The sequence below is a fragment of the Gorilla gorilla genome, chromosome X (genome assembly GCF_029281585.2).
Source record: "Gorilla gorilla gorilla isolate KB3781 chromosome X, NHGRI_mGorGor1-v2.1_pri, whole genome shotgun sequence".
Lineage (NCBI taxonomy): Eukaryota > Metazoa > Chordata > Mammalia > Primates > Hominidae > Gorilla > Gorilla gorilla.
Window position 1 is genome coordinate 121,425,599 of NC_073247.2, and position 16,934 is coordinate 121,442,532.

The 16,934-nt window shown below is 38.2% G+C and overlaps 1 protein-coding gene across 6 annotated transcripts in view; it reads right to left on the reverse strand.

Annotated features, from left to right (window-relative positions):
* The window catches only part of ACSL4 (acyl-CoA synthetase long chain family member 4), a 92,516-nt gene that overhangs the window by 30,275 nt on the left and 45,307 nt on the right, over nucleotides 1-16,934 (reverse strand). For 2 of the 6 annotated variants that reach the window (XM_019019525.3, XM_019019526.3), the window contains 7 exons: nucleotides 11,538-12,068; nucleotides 11,121-11,298; nucleotides 9,669-9,778; nucleotides 9,402-9,540; nucleotides 6,655-6,805; nucleotides 6,378-6,501; nucleotides 2,788-2,859 (listed from right to left, as the gene is read on the reverse strand). In XM_019019525.3, the coding sequence (XP_018875070.1) occupies nucleotides 2,788-2,859; nucleotides 6,378-6,501; nucleotides 6,655-6,805; nucleotides 9,402-9,540; nucleotides 9,669-9,778; nucleotides 11,121-11,298; nucleotides 11,538-11,888 (1,125 nt within the window). In that variant the 5' untranslated portion in view covers nucleotides 11,889-12,068. The remainder of the gene's footprint in view (nucleotides 1-2,787; nucleotides 2,860-6,377; nucleotides 6,502-6,654; nucleotides 6,806-9,401; nucleotides 9,541-9,668; nucleotides 9,779-11,120; nucleotides 11,299-11,537; nucleotides 12,069-16,934) is intronic. The other 4 variants (XM_019019528.4, XM_055376265.2, XM_019019527.4 and 1 more) reach the window with 2 other exon arrangements.

Sequence of the window (16,934 nt, forward strand, 5' to 3'; positions counted from 1 at the left end):
GGTTTTATCGAATAGAAAAGGGGGAAATGTGGGGAAAAGAAAGAGATCAGATTGTTTCTGTGTCTGTGTAGAGAGAAGTAGACATAGGAGACTCCATTTTGTTCTGTACTAAGAAAAATTCTTCTGCCTTGGGATGCTGTTAATCTATAACCTTACCCCCAACCCCATGCTCTCTGAAACATGTGCTGTGTCCACTAAGGGTTAAATGGATTAAGGGTGGTGCAAGATGTGCTTTGTTAAACAGATGCTTGAAGGCAGCATGCTCGTTAAGAGTCGTCACCACTCCCTAATCTCAAGTACCCAGGGACACAAACACTGCGGACCCAGGGCCCTCTGCCTAGGAAAACCAGAGACCTTTGTTCACATGTTTATCTGCTGACCTTCCCTCCACTATTGTCCTATGACCCTACCAAATCCCCCTCTCCGAGAAACACCCAAGAATGATCAATAAATACTAAAAAAAAAAAAAAAAAAAAAGGTTACCATAGCACTCAAACATGGTACAATACTGTTTTCTCCATTTCCACAAAAGGAAACACTATTATATAACTATATAACTGAAATATTTCTCTACATCTGTGACAGAATCCCCAATCATTCCCTAGCAGGACTTGAACATCCTATATCCATCCTTCTTAAAAAGCATATGAGATCTTAAAAAAAAATGGGGGTGGGGAGGGAAGAGGGGGCAGGGGCTTGGGAATGAGACAGATGTGTGAGAACCATGTCTACCACTCCTTCCAGCACTGGATACTAATCATAGACATCAGCAAGGCCTTGATGAGTAAGGAACATAATACAGTTGTAACACGTTGGCAGAGTTTATTGTTAGCACATTAAGTCACCCTTTATCTCAACCTAACATTACATGATGTTCAATGGAGCCACAGCTGATAAGTAGTGACTTATTCTGAATTTTCATTGTGAATGTTATAGTATTCAATCAATCTTTCATTCTGACCCAGGAAAGAAACAAACTCAAAAAACAGACTCTACCAAAAATAATTCTCAATAAAAAGAGTTTTTTTTTTTTTTAAATGGCCAATTTCTGGAGAAACAGGAGGGGCTAAAAAGGAAACCCAATAATATTTGATGAGGTGCCAATGGACTAGCAACATAGGAGAACATTACTATCTCAAGGCCTCAAGACATAAGACAAGTGTCATTGGAACCTGGATGAGGACTCTAGCCACAGGAAAGACCTGGTTACAACCAACGGGAAGGAGACTATCCAACAGGGTCTCCTGACAACTGCTAAAATTTGCAGCCCAGCAGGAAAGGAGCAAAGGTAATAAGCGTGCAGACTCTCTATCTTTGTGCCCTCTGATCTCTCATGAGGCCCTCCAATTGGCTGAACCCAACCAGAAGTCATAAGGCAAGGACGCACTGGTAATTCGTGCACAGAACATAGCCCCTCAAGACACAAAGTAAAGCAGGGAAGAATGGACAATGGGCAATTAGAGGATAAGCAGCCTATGTGCTAACTGTGCTTATCCTTCAGGCCTAAAATCGGAGATTACTTCTTTAACACCTCAGCCCTTACCTCTTCCTATGTTATCTGATAAGGTTTGCTAGGGAATTCTGAATGTGAAACAGTCCTAAATAGACAGCCATAGTGGTTAAGAAGACTGATAGACTGATACTCCACCAGTATCAGATTGGTAGAGTTCAAACTTTGATTCCATCACCTAGGAGCTGTGTGGCTTTGGGGCAACTTTCCTTCTTTATAAGATAGAGTAACAGGGCCCACCTTGCAGTCTTAGAATTAAGTGAGATAATTTATCTAAGGCATTTTGCACAGTGCCTACCTAGCACATAGGAAGCACTGCACTAGCTATTATTAGCAACTTTTTTATGGTTTTAGTCAGATGCCTCTTCTTTCTGTTTGAAAACTTTATGAATTACAAAGAAACTCTAAATAAAAAGGCAAAGTCTTCTCTGACCTATTCCACTTCTTTGTTATTTGGTAATTTTGCAATTAGAAGCTAAAAGGACGATAAAGTATCTTCCATCTGTAATTCTCAGAACAACTTGGACTGAACACTTTCTTATCTAATCTCAGAGTTTCCATATACAAAAGTAATTCTGTGAAAGATATTGGGGTAAGATTTCAAGTCTGATCATAATATAAGCAGTAGTGATACATAGTCTTTCTGAAGTTTCTGAAGCATAAAAAAAGCTAGAACATATTTGATTACACAAATCTGAAACACGGTGTTAAATGTTTCAAAATTCATCATTACAAGGCTATAAAATGTAACATCTTTTTTTTTTTAAGGCAGTATTTCACATGAAGATTCCGAATATATATAATTAAACTTTTTTCCTTTGGGAGCTCTCTCCAATTTTCAGTTTACTTAATCACCATAAGGGAGTTGGGAGGGCTTAGATCCTTGACCTTGTATATGATTCTTCAGCTCCCTAGGATGGCCTAAAGTTTCCTCATTTTTTTAATTAAGAGATTAAACAAGATGATCTTTAGAATATATTCTACCTTAAAATGGTCTGACCAATTCTCACAGTAGGTAACCTGAACTAGGTCATTTTCATCACCTAATTTTCATGTATCAGCAAACTCAAACAGGCGTGCATTTCAAAATCTTGCCATTTTGTCTTCCCCAGTATGGTACCTAAGATTTTAATGAACACATTTGCTGTGATTTCAACAAGGTAAAATTATTTTAAAATGCAGACATACCTAAGAGTATTACTTTTTAAAAGGTCCAAGTACGATCAATAAATTATATAAACGATCCTCTTATGTTCATATTCATATTCTGTACTCACCGGAACAGCAGCCATAAGTGTGGGCTTCAGTACAGTACAGTCTCCTTTGCTTCCTTTTTTAATTTTGCTGGACTATATTAAAGAAAAAATAAATATGATCAGGAAAACCAACCTTAAAACATGTTGTTATTCAAGTATTAATAACAAATACAGAAGTTACACTTGGAATTTGAGCTTTTATTGCACTGTGATTATCTGTTAACAACTATCATAAACTACAAGTCTCAAATGTAAGTATTTTAGTGCTACAGATAACTGCTTCTAGCACATTTCACCTTCCTTAGAGGAGAAACCTTGATCCAGGATAACAAGAGAATGATATTGTGATGAATCAAACATTCTTATTAATAACATACTATCAAATATAGCACAGACTATTACTACATTTTCAAAAAAACTTGATTAAGACAGATATAACACTAAAACAAAATTGAAGGTGATTTTAACTTTCTTTGATTAACAATAGGCAAAGCCACATCTTGAAGACACCACTATGAACATCAATTAACATCATACTGAAACTCTAATTTGGTAATATTCTAGTTGGTAAGATACAGAGAACACTGCCAGGGACAAAGTAGAGATACACATAAATGTGCACAAATAGCCATATAGAGGATGGTTCTCCCGATAGAACTAAGTTGCCTTTCTCCTACTTTTCTTTAATATGGATAAAGGAGATAAAATAACTCATTTTACGTATGTGCAAGGATGTGCACATTTGCAAGTGGAAACCTACACAGAAACCATGTACACCACACACAGGAGGGCTGCTCTGCAGAGACAAAATGGGCTCTCATGTCCTTCAGGTCAGAGTTGCCCTCTGCATGCTATTGACCAGTTCTTGCTACAGAGAGCAGTTCCAGGATAGCAGAAGCCACAAGAAGCCCTTCTTTGTTTTTTTTACTCTTAGTAATTTTATCAGTTATTTTGTCTTCTTGTGATCATAGTAATCCTGGTTATGACAATATTGCTATCATCAGTTGGCTCCAAATGTGGTGCTTCTAGTCTCCTGCATCCTTCTGATTTCCTATGTGAAGCAAGTTCCTGTCTTTTAGATTCCTAGTAAGATTGAGAGTCTTTACAGTAAAGTTCATTTAAAAAGTAGGTGTGAATTTTACTGAACAGGCTTCTAATGTACTAGCTTAGCCTAAGAGACAGCAAGAATTAAGTCAGACCAGCAACAGACTCCAACTGTCCCTCCTTTCCCACACTGAGGCTATTGTTCTCAGAAAGGCAGTGAAAAATCAAAGAGCGGCTAGTCCTGGCTTCCAAATTCACAAAGGGAAAAAAAAATTATACTCAAAGTTTACTGAAATGTTTTCTACATTTTGATAATGTCTCTGAGCATAAGAAAAACCCATGACAACAAAACATAATGATCAGAGATTTTACTAAATTTGTTTTAGAGTTTAAGCCTTAGTCTTATTGATAGGTCTACTTTGATTTCACCAGGTCAAGTTCTGCTATCAATCAGATAGTGTATTTATTCATACCATTACTATTCTAGCAGATTTTAAGTGTGAATTTATAGCTGAGTGGTATAGTCAAACACAGCAGCACCCTGTCATACAAAGATTGTGTTTCTTAAAGTACAAAGCTAGGAGTTGTTTGGAACAGAATGCTTTCTCACAGAAAAAGCCACTTTAAAAGAAGGCTGGATTCTTCCTTCGAAGAGAATCCAATGTGGTAATGACCAGGAGGGGACACAAGGGACATTCACGGGTGCTGAAAATGTTCTTTGTTTTCCTAATCTAGACGGTGATGATCAGAGGTCTATATGTGTATATGCTTATTAAATCTCATCAAGCAGTACACTTAATATTTGTGCACTTTAAGTCATATATCAAAAAAAAAAAAAAACACACAAAGGTGATTGGAATCTCAAGTCCAAAAAAAACTACTTAACTTTTTTTGTTTTAATAGTATACAACCTATCTAGCCTCTCCCTAAAATGGTATTTCTACAAATAAAGTATTACAATTTCTAACTGTGAACACTGAGGACGTATCTTACCAACTACATGCTCCATGGAGACTCTCAAACAAAAGGCAGCATTGCCTGGTGGGGGGCGGTCTGAAAAACAACAGCTGGGCCCCCAGTGTTGGAGGAGCAGAGCCATGTATAGACAAGTCATTCCTACCTATACTTGCTTTATCTTTCAGCATCCAGAATCCCACAGCTTCTTTAGTGGCTCTTTTTTTTCCCCCCCTAAGCCTGGTTGAAGCTTTTCTACAGCAACTATTCCAAAGAAAACATAAAACAGAACTGTGGACAATAGTATTAGGTGTGTAATTTCAAATGGGTATAACATATATGAGTTAGCCCCACCCATTGTTGGGATTTCTGCTATGAACTACAGAGAGAAGGAAGAATCCTAACTTAGTACGGTGAGCTGAGACTACCTTTGGAGATGCCTCAGCCCCTACCAATAGAACTTTCTGTGATGATAAAAATATTCTTTATCTTTGCTGCCTAATATGGTAGCCATTGGTCACACGTAGCTATTGAGAGCTTGAAATGTGGCTAAAGCAAATAAAAAAATTTTTTTCAATTTTACTTAATTTTTTTTTTTTTTTTGAGATGGAGTCTCGCTCTGTCGCCCAGGCTGGAGTGCAGTGGCGCTATCTTGGCTCACTGCAAGCTCCACCTCCCAGGTTCACGCCATTCTCCTGCCTCAGCCTCCCGAGTAGCTGGGACTACAGGCGCCCGCCACCTCGCCCAGCTAATTCTTTTGTATTTTTTTAGTAGAGACGGGGTTTCACTGTGTTAGTCAGGATGGTCTGAATCTCCTGACCTTGTGATCCACCCGCCTTGGCCTCCCAAAGTGCTGGGATTACAGGCATGAGCCACCGCGCCCGGCCCTTAATTTTTATTTAAATATCTGCCTAGTGGCTACTGTATCAGACGGTACTGCTCTAGAAAAATCTCGGGAAAACTGGGCCAAGACCCTAACATATCTCCTCCCAGAAACCCACCAATGCTCATGGGTAGTGTGTCAAAAAGGCTCATTGCATTTATATTCTCTATCGTAGTTCTCAAGAGTAAAAATCTAGTAGAAAAAGATAAAAGTAATTATTCATTTTTAAATAATTTTAAGGCCGGGCACAGTGGCTCACACCTGTAATCCCAGCACTTTGGGAGGCCGAGGCGGACAGATCACTGGAGGTCAGGAGTTCGAGACTAGCCTGGCCAACATGGCAAAACCCCATCTCTACTAAAAATACAAAAAAAATAGCAGGGCATGGTGGCGGGCGCCTGCAATCCCAGCTACTCCAGAGGCTGAGGCAGGAGAATCGCTTGAACCCGAGAGGCAAAGGTTGCAGTGAGCCAAGATCATACCATTGCACTCCAGTCTGGGTGACAGAGCAAAAGAAAAGAAAAAAGAAATAATTTAAAAATATATAGCTAAAGCAATGCTAACAAATCTACAGGGTAATCTCCTATAGCTACATATTGTTCATGGAAGCTATTTTGAGGTCAAGGAGAAAGCTTTAGCTGAATTAAAATATCTCAAGTCCTAGTAATATGTTCTCAGCCAAACTATGCAGCATCATATGATCATGCCAATATACTGAAAAGTTTGTCACCTGGTCAGAGAGTGTAAGCGGAGAAGAATATCCAATCCTGCAGCCATAGGTAAAGCAAGATATCTCTGCTGTCAGTTCTAGCACATGAGCCAAAGGCAAGTAGCCAATATATGTGTCCTTTGGTCTAAAACAAAATAAGAGAAATATTTTAACCATTCTTGAAAAGGCATTTGAAGTTAGAAATACCAAGAACTTTATCATTTTAATATAGATTGAGTTTAGAGAATGCTGAACATGAACTCTGATTTCTAAGAAGAAAGTTAAAGAATTATCTTACCCCAGTCCAGGTATTCTTTCACATTGGCCTGTCATTCCAGCTATCAAATTGCTATGATGCATCATCACTCCCTTAGGTCGGCCAGTAGAACCACTAGTATACATAACAATGGCCATGTCTGAAGGCGTTGGTCTACTTGGAGGAATGCCCACTAAATGAATGAATGAAAAACATCACATTTACTTCAGTTCAAAAGTTAAATTACTAAAGAATAATAGGATATTTAGATTTGGCATAACGATAAACTATCAATAGACAGTATTTGCTTTAAATCATCAAAACGAGCTGGGTGAGGTGGCTCATGCCTGTAATCCTAGTACTTTGAGAGGCCAAGGTGGGAGGATCACTTGAGCCCTGGATTTCGAGACCAGCCTGGCCAACATGGCAAGACTCTGTCTCTACAAAAACTAAAAAAGTTAGCTGGATGCAGTGGCATGCACCTGCAGTCTTTGCTACTCAAGAAGATAAGGCAGGAGGACTGGGTGAGCCTAGCAGGTTGAGGCTATGATGAGCTATGGTCATACCACTATGCTCCAGCCTGGGCTAGAAAACAAAAATGTTTATCAAATTCTGGTTACAGTGAGCATTTTGGACTCAATTTGGCCCATTTTCTGGATGTTTAACCTAATCTCTGTCTGTGCATTGCCTCTCCACAGTGTTGTATACAGAGCAATGTTGTGGAAAGATTTCTGGGACTTTGGAGTATCAGGAGGACAGAGTATTGTGTATAAACTTCTTAGGCCTCAGTTTCTCATCTCTAAAATAAGACAGCTGGACAGACTGTGGTTACTAACCACTAGTGGGTATCAGAATCACGTGCAGAACTTAAATAAAATACTATTTCTGAACCCCCTTTCTGAAAATTCAGATTCAATATGTCTGGGATAGAACAAAGCTCCACAAGTGATTCTCATATATGCCCCTGATTGAAAACCACTGGATCTGATCTTTAAGGTGACTTCAATGCTAAAATTCGAAGGTGATAAGTTTTAAACAGCACCCTGGAGCTTCCACTTTCAAGACAGTGTATAGTGCTAGCCTAGTAACCACTTTTCCTTCCAAGAATATACCAAAATGGCTAAGAAGCTACAGATATATCATCAGAATGATGATATCATACAGATATCATCAGAAGTTTAACAGGATTATCACATTTAAAAATCTTTACACAAATTATTTACATTTTTATACACCAGTTAAAATAACATTTTTTTAAAACAGTGAGCTATACCACTGAAACAAAGATAGTTACACTTAAACTGGCTAATTTTAATGCTTTTTAAAGATATAGTTTATAAACCAAGCAAATAAGGACTGCATATTTCCTCTGATGATTAACCAAAGCAACAGCAGTAGCTAAATTCTTCTTAATCTAAACACATGTGATACTTTGCTTCTGCCCACTTTTAAGTAAATATGCAAAAAAGTGGCATCATAATAACTGTCTGTACCACAAAAACATATGTATCCTATCTATTGCAGACATGAGTAGAACTAAGCGGGATATGTGGCCTATTACATTATTGCTCACACAAAATTATGAAGACTGCTGACCCCTTAGCTTGCTGCCAACACCCTTTGTGGTGAATCAGCAGAACTGTAACTGATCCCTACCAATCAGGACTTCTCAGTCAAGTTTATCCCAATCTTACAGGGTCAACCTAGTGTAGAAAAACAATTCTCTATGGGTCTCATGTTCTGCACATCTTGCAAGCAGAGACATTGACTTTGTTCCAGACTATCTTTACAAGGATATTTGCACAGAGATAGTGTCTCTCCCCAGAGCAAACAGCAGGCATGCTTACTGTCCAATACAATAAGATAATAAGATATTCAGGCTCTTTAAGCTCAGAGTTCCTCTCTTATGACACAAATGCTGATATGATACTCTGGCTACTGCTATTGTTGTGAGTAAAAAACTGTCCCTCATCTCAGACCCAAAAGTCTATGGCACCAGGAAGTTTTGCAGGCTCATCTGTTTGCCGGCAAGCAGGGTAAAATCTGACTCTCTGCCACTCTGGACACATGGCAGATGTGTATAATAACACCTGTTATTATAAACGCATGCTCATTCTCTAATGGTAAAATGTTCAGAAGCTGAGTAGAGGTTCGACCAACATTTTCTCATGCAAAAATGAATCCTTTTCTCACTATAGTATGGTATTTTGACCATTGCATTAAACATGATAAGAAAACTCTTCAAATGGAGTATTAATTTCCTCAACTCTCTGCCCTGATGGCCAACTCACATTTTGCTACAAGGTACACTTACTTGTTTCAAATGAAATACCAACTACCACCTCAGTGGTAAAATAAATCCAAGCATTAATCTTGGTAAACAGCTTTGCATCCTCTGAAACATCCTTAAGATAACTAGCATTAAGCATTTATTTCAGAAAGTTTACTGAATGGAAGGCCTGAAATATTTTTCTTTTATGAGGCCCAAATTGGAAGGTTATAGTGGGTTATTTAAAAAAAATGAAGAAACATTTGGCAGCAACTGCCATAAAGTCTGAACCACAGATTACATCTCAACCATTTAGTGAAATTTACTAACTTATTTTTTTTGAGGAGAAATGGAGGGAAAATCTTAATCATATATGGTCTTGATGGTTTTTAAAGATTTTTGAACTTTTTTTTTCAGTCAAAGAACTTTTGTGGATTTACTCATGTCATTTGTTTCCCTAACCTACCAAAATAACAAACTTGGAATAGGTAAATAAAATTGTTTTTACTGCTTTACTTACAGTTTTCTGGGTTAGATCCCAACTCTTCTACTGATTGCATGCTGTGAATCTCAAATCCTTCAGGGTACTCTGCTTTATTGATAGCCTTATTGTCCACATAAATGATGTGTTTAACACAATTGATATCTAACAATGCAGTCTGTTGAGCAGAAAGAAAAAAAACAGCTATTAAACTTGAGCCTGCAACAAAAATTCACTTACTGAATGAATATTTTTCTGTCCTGCCAGACAACGCAACCATGAATTAAAAGAAAATTTCATATTTACCTTAAGTTTACTTTCCAGAAGTTCAACACTGGTAATCAGATAGGAAGCCTCAGATTCATTTAGCCCATGAACTACTGCTTCTTTGCCAAGTGTGGCATATAAAGTCACAACTACATAATAAAAATAAACACAAATATTAAGTAATAAACATCTATTAGAAATGGATATTATTGAAGTCAGTCTTTAATAATAGTTACACTTAGAGACACAAAGACATTGTATATTTTAATTTGATTTCATAGTCTCTGTTACCATCCTTCAACCTTGCTTCAAACTCCCTGGGAGCCCAAAGTTTTCCTTACAGATTCCCAGAACTCTCACTTCCTAAACCTGAAGAAACCCAGAAACACTCGCACTGCCACAACTGATCAAAAATCTGTCAATTTAGATGCTCAAGGCCAATAGGTACTGGCTGAACTCTTAATTCAGGTCAGACTGGCCCAGCTAGGGCTTCTTCTTGATACACACTTTCATTGGCCATAGCCTCCAAAGAATGGATAAGTCCTTGAAAATCTTGAGGATCTTAAGTCATAAGATCAGCCACAGATAACGTTCTTACTCCTTCTAAGAAGCTGTTTTAGTGACTCCAATGTCCAATGTGATTGGTGACCTCCACACCTTAATTAGAGAGATCAAGGAGATCTACTCCTTAGGAGCCACCAGAGATAACATAAACCAAGATCAGTTAGAATCAAAGGACATCTGCTAAACTTAGAAAGAACTGAAAATTCAGCTCTAGATTGGTAACCAGAAACAACATGGTTAAAAATAGCCACTTTCACAAGCTGTTCATCGTTAAAAGTGGGTAATGGGTACACAGGGGATCATTTTCATATTATCTATTTTTTGTTTGAAATTTAAGCTCTATAATCCTATCTTACAGTGTTATATTTCATTCAACAAACAGAGTACTTAGTATGTGACAATACATTGTTTATTTCTTAAACAATGGCAACAACAAATGCTTGAGTATTAGAAATATACTCAATTTTACTTTCTAACATATCTAATGCCAATTCCAGCTGTCACATGCATATTTCACACGTAAAATAGAATAAGTCAAATAAGAGGTCTCAAAGTGAAGCAATGAATTTGAATTATCCTGAGAAATGGTTTTTTGTTCTTTTAAAATCATTACTCTTTGTATATCACCCCCGCAAAATACCCCCAAACTCCAACTCTTTCAGTTACAATTCATTTCCAATTGGAAAATAAAAGTGTAAATCACATCCCTTAAAGCTGCCAATTCCCATATTAGTTCTTACAAGTTACCATATTTAACAGGAGTCATCGGATATCTTTTAGCCACAATATTACATGCCGTATTATGGACATAATTTATGTGTAAAATGGCTAAACAACACCTACTTTGAAAACAAGAGCATCTCAAAACAATTTTCACATGCAAGCAAAGACCCTTCTCTCCCCACTCCAAAAACACAAGGCACTTACGAGGAAAGTTGTACTTAAAGCAGGTCTGTGCTGCAATCATCCATTCGGCCCTGGTCTCACAGAAGATGGCAATGGTGTTCTTTGGTTTTAGTCCCAGTGCAGTGAGTCCACTACCAAAGTTATTCACTCTGCGATTCACTTCAAGATAGTTCATCCATTTATAATTCCCAAGAATTAACTGTTAAAGTGATACATTCTCTAATATTAGTATATTCAAACAAGCAATTAAAATACTATCCAAAGCATAAAACTCTAAAAATGCTCTTAAATGAACATACGGAAGCTATGATCGGCTTCTGAGCAGTTTTACACAGCACTATAATGGAATGTCAGCATACTTAAAACGCACTCGATTTATGATAAAACAAATGTGTCTTCCTCTTTAAAACATAAATGAAAAGCACCAAAATACTTTACCTTCTTAAAAACTTTTCCATTTGGCTGCATTTCATTTTCTTCACTTAGGATTTCCCTGGTCCCAAGGCTGTCCTTCTTCCCAAACTTGGATACAGCATGGTCAAATAATTTATCCAGAGTATCTGCTCCGGGGATGTCTATTACAGCTAGTGAGTCGAAGTGTGTGACAGAGCGATATGGACTTCCAGGTTTGTCTGAAGTGGGCTTAGCTTTTATTCTCTTTGCCATAGCGTTTTTCTTCTTGGCATTGGTAAGAAAATACCATGGAATAAATATAAGGGCACTGTATATTGTTATTAACAAGTGGACAGGCAGCAAAATAATGGTGAGCACATTTAGCTTAAGTTTCATAGTGGAAAGGCTTCTAAAATGGTGCTTATTTCTTGTTATTCTTTGGCTTTTGAAAGCCTTATTGTGCTGAAGAAGGCAATAATAGAAGCAGCAGTAAGAATAGCAGTACAGCCAAGGCAGTTCAATCTTAGTGATACAGATAAAAGTTAGTAATCTTTGGAAGCCGACAATAAAGTACGCCTGTAGGTGATGACAATGAACCAAGCAGAGAGCAGGAAAAATAAAAACAAAAAACAAAAAACAAAAACAAAAGAGTGTTAACAAGTTGATAGCACAATTGATTTAAATACTCAGGTCTTTATTAGTTTACACAATTAATTACAGAAAGCTGAAATAACTGGTCTGAAAGGCTGGCATTTTCCATTTGTAATCATTATTGACGTAAATGTCTTTGTGCACATCAACTTCTGAATTTATTTTTTTCTAGGTTTCTAGGTGTACTGGTACTCTGCATATCATTCTGTGAGTTGAATAACAACCTTAATGCTTACACAAATGCATGAATATGATATTTAAGTTTGTCAAAACTTTGGTAGAATAGGGTATGCCAATAATAAGATTTCTCTTAAACATGTGCACGTAAATTAGACATCTTTAAATAGTGTTAGGTTTATATCCAAGGGGGGGGGTGGGGCAGAAACTATCAACTTAGATTTATTTCTCAAAGGTCAACCCAGAAACATTATTCTGAGTTCTTCATTAAGGTAAATTTCTCAGGTAATGCTATTTACTATCTACTCTTTCCCACATGGGAGCAATACAATTGTAAAATCATTTCCTACATGTCCACTTTGTGCTCAAAACTGCACCAGTTGCCTAGTAGTGGTAATACAAGTCTGAAGTAGTATTAATTCCTGGCCCTTGGCCATTATAAGTTAACACTTATGAGTCAACTATCACACAAGATAGATCCAGTATTTTTGCAACTGTTTGGGGGAATGGGGATAGGGGGTGCAATTAAACCATCTCTTCTAATAAACACTACTGGAAACTGCCCATATATAACACTAAAGTGGAGTTGCTCTGGCCAAAACAGGGTTTGGGGATGTCCAGAGTCCTGCCCCAGAATTCCCGGAATCCCAACTCCCAAGGTGACCACTAAAGCATTTCCACTGAAAAGCCTTGTGGTAATACATAACTAATACATAACTACCATGTGCAGTGTAGGCAGTAGTATAAGGAATAAATGCAAAAGGAGTTCAGAGGAAGTGCAAAATGGCCAAGAGTAACTAGGAGAGGCTTTGTGGAGATTAGATTTAAGCTGGACCTTATGTTGGGCATCTAGAAATGAAAGAGGAATGGCAGGTATTCCAGGCTCAGGGACCATATGAAAAAAGATACGAAGGTGGGAATGAAAGGACTTTGGGAGAATAGGAAGTACCAATAGCAAGGACACTAGTCTGACTGGGGCACAGCATACACTAAATACGCTAAATACGCCTGACTAAATACGCTACGGTAGTTACAAAATCTAACAAATCAGGCAAAGTAATTTTGATTGGATTATGCAGAAAGCTGGGGGCTGCTGCAGGTTAGAAAAACAGTGCCATTGGAAAGAAACCACAGAAACAGGCTCAAGAACAGTAATATTTCTTTTCTTTTCTTTTTTTTTTTTTTTTTGAGACAAGGTCTCACTTTGTCACACGGGCCAGAGTGCAGTGGCATGATCTCAGCTCACTGCAACCTCTGCCTCCTGGACTCAAAAGATCCTCCCACCTCAGCCTCCCGAGTAGCTGGGAACACAGATGTGCATCACCATGCCTGGCTAGTTTTTTTCCATTTTTTGTAGAGATGGGGTTTTGCCATTGTTGCTCAGGCTGTTCTCAAAATCCTGGACTCAAGCTATCTGCCCTCAATGGCCTCCCAAAGTGCTGGGATTACAGGTGGGGGCCACCACACCCGGCCCAAGAATAGTAACATTTTTCAAGGAGATAACCTTCAACTGAGAAAGCTATTTCGGTGAGTTGTAGCATATTTCAACAAGAAAAATCAAAATATTAGTTCACTTTGAAGAGACAAACTGAAGCCCATCCTTCTGCAACTTTTGTAGAAACAGACTGACAGACTTAATTCAATTGACCCCAGGCTAGTTGATTGTTTTTATACCATCTAATATAAAATGGTAGCTTAATCCTGCCTGTGCCTTTGTTCATGTAATTTAGTTGAGTACAGTAAAATGAGAAAGAAACTGGAAGTCACTGGGTGTCAATCCTCATCTCTACCCCTAACTGGCTGTGTAACCTTGAGCAAACCATCTGCCTCAGTCTGGGACCACACTAGATCAGCAGGCCTTAACCTCTTAGAGATGACGGGCCTTTTTGAGAATGAGAACGAGGAACCCAATTCCCCTCAGAAAGAGATGCTAAATGATACACACAATGTCAAGTGATTCACAAGTTCCTTGAAATCCATCCATGAACTTCAAAGGGCAACAACCCTGAACTAAAAATGTCTGGCCTAGGTGATTCTTAGGGCCTTTCCAGCTTTAAATTCTATGATTTACCCTACTTGGAAAGTACCTTCTTAGTCTCTCGGACAAGTCTGGTCATTCATTTCTTCAAGATGTCATGTCAAGGGTTTATCATAATGCAGAATGTAAGATCCCCTCTAACAATCCTCTCCTCCCACTGAAGATTTCATGGCTACCCAAGTCCAGAACAATCTTTACTTTTTCTAATTTCACACATCATTAGCAATATCTATCACTCAATCTGATACATGATTATACTACCATCACTTCCAAACTTCTGGGTACCACAGTATAGAACACGGACCAGTAGTTCTCAACCATATCAAACCCAGTACCTATTTCTTATGACAAATATTTTGTGATACCTCTTCATCAACATCAAAGGATAGTCATAATCTACCAACATACCATTTTAAAAAATGATTTCTTACTGGTAATATAAAAGAGTACCATAAAGAAACTAATTTAAAATTTAACAAAATACTTGTTTCAATACATACATTCTCAGAGACAATATTAGCAGACATAAAAGCATGTCTTCAGATTTATAAAATGCCCCTAAGGGGTGAGTACCACCTTACCCTCAATTGAGAAATCTTCAGACTTAAGGCTGAAGACATATAAAGAAACAGAAAATAGCTTTTGAAGAGCCTGTACTTTAGTTGGATTTAAAATGCATTGTATGTTTTTTAGTTATTGATGTTACATAAATTTAATCTTTTATACATATTTGCCTTAAGTTTTAGAGAAAGAGAAATGCTTTCTAGGTAATCCTCATAGTGCTTAGTATAGACACACACACACACGCATGCACACACACACACACACACACACACACACACAGTAGGCAAGGCTCAAAGAACATTCAGGTGAGAAGAAACCAGAGAGATCATTTAGTCTAGAGGTTTTCAAATTCTTTCTGCAGGTAGTGAGGGGATCATGGGTCATCCATTTGAATAAAATCTTACATAGATATAAAAACACAAGCGTAGATGAAAGCAAAAAGCATAGCTGCTCTGGGAGGGGAGGCTATGATAGCCTCTGAAGGGACTCCTTGGAACTTCCAGTTCAGCTGAATATTTGAACCACTGATATTGTCTGAGCCCTCATCTTACAGAGAAGCAAATGAATGGCAGAGCACAAATCGAGCACCCAGTGCTCTTTGAAGTACACTAGCCAGCCTCTGCCCAGTTTTGCCTATCATCTTAAACTATAATACTCCCTTGTCAGGGGTTATACTCAGTCTATTGATAAATTCATTTCAAAAAAGATTTAAACATTTCATTTCACTTCAAAAAAAGAAGAGTTGGTGGTAAGGGTATGATGCTGAGCATCGTACCCATCATTAGGCAAAATATAATGTCTCATAAGAGAAACAACAAAAATTTTCTAGGCTAACAGATCTGGGTTTAAAATGTGGTTCTGTGCAGCCATAAAAAACAATGAGTTCATTTCCTTTGCATGGAGATGGATGAAGCTGGAAACCATCATTCTCAGCAAACTAACACAGGAACAGAAAACCAAACACTGCATGTTCTTACTCACAAGTGGAAGTTGAACAATGAGAACACACGGACACAGGGAGGGTTACATCACACACAGGGGCCTGTCAGGGGATGGGGGGCTAGGGGAGGGATAGCATTAGGAGAAATACCTAATGTAGATGATGGGTTGATGGGTGCAGCAAACCACCATGGCACGTGTATACCTATGTAACAAACCTGCACGTTCTGCACATGTATCCCAGAATTTAAAGTATAATTTAAAAAAGAAAGCTCTATATTAGTGGCTTCATCTGTAAAACAGGAATACTGCTTATATTACCTACTTTATAGTGCTTTTGTGAGAAACCTTTGTCTTCTTCCTCTTAAATTCCATAGGCAATCATACTCAGTCCCTCTTGGTTGTCTCACTTGGTTGTACTTAATCATCTCAACCACAGCCTGGTTCTATCCTATCCAATTCTCCACCTAATCTGTACCTGTACCTATGCAGCTGAATTTGCTGTGAGAAACACACGACTGTGTTGAATGTCTCACTTTAAACTTGTGATTGCTACCTCAAATGGACTCTCCCTGATGCAGAGAGACCACACCGCACTAGTCCACTCACTGGCCCACTCCTCTGGATTTCATACTTTACTCTCTTCAGACCACCAACATTCCTCATCCAGACTTATTCTCAGCAGCTGACCTATTTTGCAGACAAAACAGCAACAATCCAAAGATAAGTTCCACAGACTCTCACTGCTACATCTACCCACCTAATCAAATCTGTGGCCACATGCTGTTTTCTCTCCTGTGACTATGGATGAACTGTTGATGCTCCAAGCTGAGGCCAACCCCTTCACTTATGCATTACACCCTGTCTTTATAAGGACACGGAAGGGCTACTCTACCAATTCTTCCCTCTCGTCCTTCCTCATTAATTTTCCCTGCTCTTCTGAACTATTCCCTTCAGCATCATAACCAGCTGTTATTTCTTTCATCTTAAAAAACATTCCCTCCTTTGCATCTTCTTTTCAGCTATAGCCCATTTATTTTCTATTTCTTTGGCACTCCTTGAAAGAGGTGTCT